Below are 7,281 nucleotides of genomic sequence, written 5' to 3'. Positions count from 1 at the left end.
GAATTTGCAGGGAAATGGATGGCACTAGAGCAGATTATGCTAAGTGAAGCTAACCAATCCCTAAAAAACAAATGCCAAATGTCTTCTTTGATATAAGGAGAGTAACTAAGAACAGAGTAGGGACGAAGAGCATGAGAAGAAGATTAACATTAAACAGAGATGAGAGGTGGGAGGGAAAGGGAGAGAAAAGGGAAATTGCATGGAAATGGAAGGAGACCCTCAGGGTTATACAAAAGAACATACAAGAGGAAATGAGGGGAAAGGGAAAAATAATACAAGGGGGAGAAATGAAGGTCAGTAGAGGGGGTAGAGAGAGAAGAGGGGAGGGGAGGGGAGTGGAGGGGGGATAGTAGAGGATAGGAAAGGTAGCAGAACACGACAGTCACTAGTATGGCAATATGTAAATCAATGGATGTGTAATTGATGTGATTCTGCAATCTGTATATGGGCTAAAAATGGGAGTTCATAACCCACTTGAAGCAAAGTGTGAAAGATGATATATCAAGAACTATGTAATGTTTTGAACAACCAACAATAAAAAAAAAATTTGAGATGCATTTAAAACAACAAAATGTAACCTATGAATCCATAAAGGTCAATAAAGTCCATTGAGTTTATGGCAACTCTAACCATCAGATAAAAGAAAATATCAAAATGTTAGAAATTAACAAGGTGATATAGCTACCAATATATACTTATAGTATATATAACTACACACAATTTTAAATCAGCCAAAAATAATTCCAACTCTAAATGAAAATGATAAATTTCTGGGAAAACAGAGAATTACAAAAATTAAACAAAGAAGTAGTAACTCTGCAGAATAATAGTAGAATTTTTTTATAGTAAGCCAAGTATTTTCATCCACACTCAGACTGTTACATATATGGGTTCCACTTACCATTAAAATAATTTTTATAACTTTAATTTTTTTTTAATTTAAACTATTTTAGAGTTCATTTTATAAAATTTGCAGTACACTGATACCCAAACTAGTATGTGTGAATTCACATAAGCACACAATGCACATACAATTCACCAACCATAGACCAAAATCACTTATTAATATAGATGGAAAAAGCTTAAACTAAATATTAGTGAACTAAAATTATATATTAAAAGAATAAAACATGACCAAGTAAGACTTATCCCAGGAATGTGAGGATTATTCTGGGATAATTTGTTCTGAGAAAATGAGACAATGCAATAAGACAAGAATGGAAACAGGCTATTAACCTATTGCTGTTTTCATATATCACATATATCCAGAAAACCTAAGAAAATCAACTAAAAGAGTAGGTGGCTAAATTCAAGATGAATACTCAAAAATTGGTAACTTTCCTAAAAGCCAACAAACTAGAAAATGGATGAAAAACAATCTCATTCATAATAGTTTGTTTTAGAAAAAAACTATTACTTAGGATAAAAGTAACAAAAAATACATAAGCCCTATATGAATACATGAATAAAACCATAACACTTCACTGAAATATCCCTACTTATACAGAATCTAGATAAGAAGGATATCCTAATATGTTCAGATAGGAAGTTATTATTATGAAGTCATTATTCTCCAAATTAATCTAAAATTTCATTTCAATTTCTATCAAAACCAATAAATTTTTCATTAAATTTGACAAATCATTTCTAAAGTTCATCTAGAACAGATGAACAACAAAGAGGCAAGAACCTTTGACAAAAAAAGACTAACAGCCAGGCATAATGTCCCACATCTGTTGTATCAGTTACTTGGGAGACTGAGGTAGAATCATGAGTCCAGGAGTTCAAGGTCAGCCTGGGCAACATAACAAAACCCCATCACTTTAAAAAAGAAAAAGAAAAAAAGAAGAAGAAAGAAGGAGAAGGGGAATAATAATAATAGTACATATCTAGTTTGTTTTTTATGAATGTGAAAATACTCTATGTAAAATTCTTAGACACTGACTGACACTCTATAAACACTGAGTAATTTTATCCATTATTATCATTTAACAAAGAAATTATTTTCAAACCAAAACTGTTGCTGCTGGTGCAAATAAGATTACATGATTTAACTAATATAACTATATGTCACCCACAATTAATCTACAAATGTTCCTAAATTTTCTCTAATACTGAAAAGATACTTTATCCTGCCTCAAACTTTTTGAAGCTCCACTTTACCAACTGTAGAAAATCTAAACCACATAATAAAAATTCAAGGCTTTTCACAATTCTGCCTGCTCTGCCTTTCCTGCTCCTCCTTTTCTTCTACCTGATCCCTGACTTTCTATTCTATATGCCCACATTCATCATTTTCAAAGAGGCTACATTCTCTAAGCTTGAGGGCAATTGTATCTCTCTAAAGATGAGTGACTAAATACTACCCTGGTATTTCCTGCATGTCCTCAAAGTATCATTTGCCAAGATCTTAAACAAAATCTAACTGTTCTATTCATATGAGTTTTTAAAGATAAGTAAGCATTCAAATATCTAAAGGTGCATCAGAGTTATGAGAAAAGATGAAGGGCAGGAAATACACCACACCAGCAAGGCAGTGCCAGGCATCCTTCTCCATGGGAAGTCTTCAAACCGCTCATTCAGCTGTCCAGGAGCCTTCTCTTTACCTCCTCCCCAACTCCAGGACAAAATTCAGGTCTAAGGAGATGAGACTGATATTGGGCAGGTTTTCCCATAAGATTCAACCTTTATTACAATTTCAAAGGCACTGTTTCTAGGATCCCCACCAAGACATGCTCATTTCACTGTACTCAGGAAAACCTAAAGATATGTTTTCTTTTGTTTTTTCAAGGTATTTAAAGTTCTTCTGGTCCAAATGCATTTTAGCAACCAGAGAACATTCTGATCATAAGCCATGTTGCCTTGTACCCAGCTGACACTCTGTAGTTCTCAAACAAAGCTATGTTAACCAAAAGTCAGATTTTCAGGCAAAACGGAGAAGGGTTAAAACTCCTTATTCACAAGTGTGTACCTAAAAATGAGCAATTACAAAGTCATTGGGGGAAAAAAAAAAGAGGAAAGGGAAGAAGAGAAAAGAACTTGCAAAAATAGTTTTTATCCATGTACTTACCATCATTAGCTGTACCATCTGCTAGAAATATGTAGTAGCTTGTGTTTAGATCAAATCTATTCTTAACCCCAGGAAGGGTAATGTTTCTTCTGAAAGAACACTGCATAACACCATCCGCCAACCTCCAAGCCACAGCCTCAAGAGGATCCTACAAACACACACAATGGGTCTTCTCAGCACTTCCCAAAGATGTGCAAATATAATATGTTCAAAATCCTGTTCATTTCCTTCTTTAAGATCATAGGTGCATGTTTCATCTGCAATGTTATTGTTTTTGCACTTCCTCTTTGAAGAGTACAAGAAGCATTTTCTCCCAGTTTGTCTTTATCCCACTTGGCAGAAATATAATTTTTACTTTGAGCCAGAAACCCACAGTCCCTCTACCCAGGTTAGAAATTTTTGCAGATGTGCTAATTCCATCTGGCACTAGCACACAGTCAAAAATACTTGAGAAGCTAACAGGTAACACCCTAGTGGCCTCATGCAACCTGTAGGTGGGGAGAAGTTCCAAGCCACCTGAGGGGATGCACAGTGATGTCATTACGTGATAGCTACTTCTTAGTCAGACCCCATTTGCTATGTCACTGAGTAATAGCTACTGCTCTTCAGAGCTCATTTGTTGGTCAATTGCCCTGTGAAAGAGAAACTCCTCAACAGAAATGGCATAGATGCCACAATGGGCACACAATGACATTGCCCAAGGCACCATTCTTTACCATACATGTTCCTCTTTCTCACCAGTCAAGAAATAACTGCTGTCACTAACATAAGTCTCTTCTTTAAAATACCTGTCTGCAAACTTTTGAAAAGGGGCAAAACCTCTGACCATGTTAACAAACCATAAAATACCTTTTTATAAGATGCAACAAGCATTTAAGTGACATAAGCAAGACTTCATCTTTTCCTATAAGAGAAACTTATGCTTTCTAAAGTGCAGAGAAGTTTCTCAGAGATCACTATGAGAGAGAAAAGCTGCTGCCAGGCCCTTGCTGGGTTAAGCTGATGACTGTGGGTGTCAAAGACTATGTTTGCACAGCCACGCCAGTGACAGCCAGATAGCAGGAAGGTACACAGCCAGGCAGAGGTTCCCAGAATGTTCACACTCACCCTAGAGTCCATTACAGGGTGACTTCGCCCTGAAAAATGTGCAGGCTGTACATGAACAGTCTGACCTTCATTGATACACAAATAAGCATCATCATTACCCTGAAAAACAATTGCAAGTGATAAAAGTTTAAAGGTATTTTTAAGAATCCCTAATCAAATATTATTTGATGCTTTTAGACATACTTTGCCAACTCAAACATAAATCATGAATTGTAGAGAACTAACTGTCCAATTATTACTTAAAATTTCTTAGAATATAGAAGCACTCAAATTTCAGTGTGAAACGAGATCAAAATAAATGTTTTGCAGGGCTGGGGTTATAGCTCAGTGGCAGAGCGCTTGCTTAACATGTGTGAGGCACCGAGTTCAATTCTCAGTACCACATAAAAATAAATAAAACAAAGGTCCATTGATAACTAAAAACAAATATTTAAAAAAAATAGAGGTATTGGAGCTGGGAATGTTACTCTGTGGTAGAGTGCTTGCCTACCATATGTAAGGCCCTGGAATTAGCTCCAAACATCACAAAAATAAATAAATAAAAATTAAGCATCTAACATGTTTATATGTCTATAAACCCACCACTAATTGATGCCACTATTGGTGTCTGTGTATATTCAAACTTATTTGTATTTATACCTATTTTTTCCTTAATCAGATTTGTTACCTCTTTTTCACTTAACTTACCATGAACATTCTTCCAGATATTTACCTGTGGATAAATATCTATGTACTACATAGTTTAATAGCTAGGAATACACCGCATCATATAGGATATTTTTGGTAATTTTTAAGATGGAAGACATATTGCTACATAATGCATACAGTGAATAGATTATACGTTATAAAATTGAGACAAAAATATCTGATCTCAAGAAGATTTTTTTTTTTTTGCCACTATAACTCTTGTCTATCCTTTAGTTTCTAATATACCTTAACTCAGAAAGTTAGATCTTATTCTTGTAAGTGACTATTAGAGGGCAGGTTGCAACTTCAAAGTACCTTTAAGTAATGTACAAAAAATAATCTTCATTTTAAGTTATCATCTGTAGACCATAAGTTATCTCATTAGGTCCTTCATGTGCTTCAGTCAGTTCCCCCCTCCACTTTACCTTCTCCTTTTTTTAAGAGATAGTCTCTCTATAAGGCCCAGCTGACCCTGAACTCCTGGGCTAAAGCAGTACTCCAGCCATCCTCCTGAGTAGCTGGAAAGACAGCCGTGCCCCACCACACCCAGCTCTCATCACTAACTAACTTCTTAAATAAGATCCAAGACTATCAGATTAAAATGATTTTGCTATAAATTCTACTGTGAAATTCCAACATATTTCTCTACTTTCAGACTCAAATGTATTTTAACATGTTCCACTTTTTAATTAAAGACTCCCAAGGACATAATCTTAGCCAAGCAATTATTCTCTGTTACATGACTTTAGAGTTAAATCAGAATTACTAAAGAAATTTAGAACAGAAATGATTTAAACCAAGCATTGACAAACTAAAGCCTGTAGATCAAATTCAACCTGAAGCTTGTTTAATACAGCTCATGGGCTAAGAATAGTATCTACAAACTTAAATGGCTTAATAAATTTAAAAAAGACTATTTTTTGAATGAGAATATCTTAAATTCAAATTCAGTGTCCATAAACGTTTTACGGAAACACAGCCACACTGATCCACTACGTATATCTTATGGCTGCTTTTACATTTCTACAATGGGACTGAGTAATTGTGACAGAGAACACATGGCCAACAAACTCTAAAATAATTGTATTGTCCTTCAAAGAAAAAGCTTGCTGAACTCTGATCTTAAACAATGTGTGTTTTCTAGAATATCTACCATGAATGAGACATAGGAATTCTTCTGTTTTTTTTTTTTTTAATAATACAATAAAACAGTTGCTTTTGAGGCAGACTGATAAGAAGTCACTTACAAGGAGTCTCCCCAAATATTGGGTAAGAGGAAGACAGAGAATGGGTAACTCAGTCCTCATTACTTCAAATGAAAAGTTAAGAAAAGATGTTACCACAATCTTAAGCTCCATGCAGTTCCAGAAATTCCAAGTGTGCAGCTTGGAACCACACATCATATGTCCCACCAGTTTCATGTGTGGTGGCACAAGCCAGTAGTTCCAGCTACCTGGGAGACTGAGATGGGAGAAATGCTTGAGCCCAGGAGTTCAAGACCAGCATGGCAAGACACCTTGTCAACAACAAAAAGTTCCACCAAATCCCTAGGATGAACTGAAGCTCTTCCCCAAGTTTGACCCTCTCGATTCAAACATTTAAAATCCTATGAGAAAACACTCTGAGAAAATTCGGTGATGGATACTAAGGGAGAAATAAAAATGGCTCCAATATGGCTGAGGAGGCGCCAATATGGCTGTCTCCTCAGTGGAGAAGACAGTTACAACAGTACAGGAAATATGACAAAATAGAAATTTAGGAAAAGTGCTCTGAAAAGACAAATTATAAATGGCCAGATAATTGGAAAAAGCTTATCCAAAAAGACAGTAATTAACCAGACCTTAGAGAATACGCATATTTAAATGAGGACAAAGTAGAGCTCAGATTAAAGGCAAGGTTTTCCAATCTCAGAAATTTTTAAGACAACAGGTATAAAAAAACCTGAAAATTTTAGGAAATAGTTTTGTTAGCTAAAATATATAAAGAGGGGAGAGAGCTCTAAGACTAAAAATTCCAACGGGCATTTTCCAAGGCTTTGAAGAGTATTGGGAGCCATGTTAAAGAAAAACAATTTTCTTATTATTACTAAACATTCATCAAAAGTTTGGGGGATATATTTGACATGATCTCAGTTGTCTTGGGAAGAGAATTCCAGCTGTGTGAAGAATGAAATGCTGCTGGGAGTGGTGGTGCATGCCTGTAGTCTCAGCAACTCAGGAGGCTGAGGCAGGAAGATTGTAAATTTGAGGCCAGGCTCAGCCAATTTAGCAAGGTCCTAAGCAATTTAGTGAGATCCGTGTTTCAAAAGAAAAAATAAAAAAGACTGAGGTTGTAGCTCATTAGTAAAGCATCCCTGGGTTCAAATCCCCACTACAAAAAAAAAAAAAAAAAAAAAAAAAAAAAAAAAAAAAAAAAAA

The 7,281-nt window shown here is 35.4% G+C and overlaps 1 protein-coding gene across 2 annotated transcripts in view; it reads right to left on the bottom strand.

The window, feature by feature from the left end:
* Positions 1-7,281, bottom strand: part of Frrs1 (ferric chelate reductase 1) — a 51,967-nt gene that overhangs the window by 15,270 nt on the left and 29,416 nt on the right. For both annotated transcript variants that reach the window (XM_015500848.2, XM_048814391.1), the window contains exons 7-8: positions 4,178-4,276; positions 3,071-3,218 (exon numbers count right to left, since the gene is read on the bottom strand). In XM_015500848.2, coding sequence (XP_015356334.1) covers positions 3,071-3,218; positions 4,178-4,276 — 247 coding nt within the window. The remainder of the gene's footprint in view (positions 1-3,070; positions 3,219-4,177; positions 4,277-7,281) is intronic.

Source organism: Marmota marmota, unplaced genomic scaffold, assembly GCF_001458135.2.
Source record: "Marmota marmota marmota unplaced genomic scaffold, marMar, whole genome shotgun sequence".
NCBI lineage: Eukaryota > Metazoa > Chordata > Mammalia > Rodentia > Sciuridae > Marmota > Marmota marmota.
Note: the sequence above shows the minus strand (reverse complement) of the source record. Positions and strands in the feature narration are given on the sequence as shown.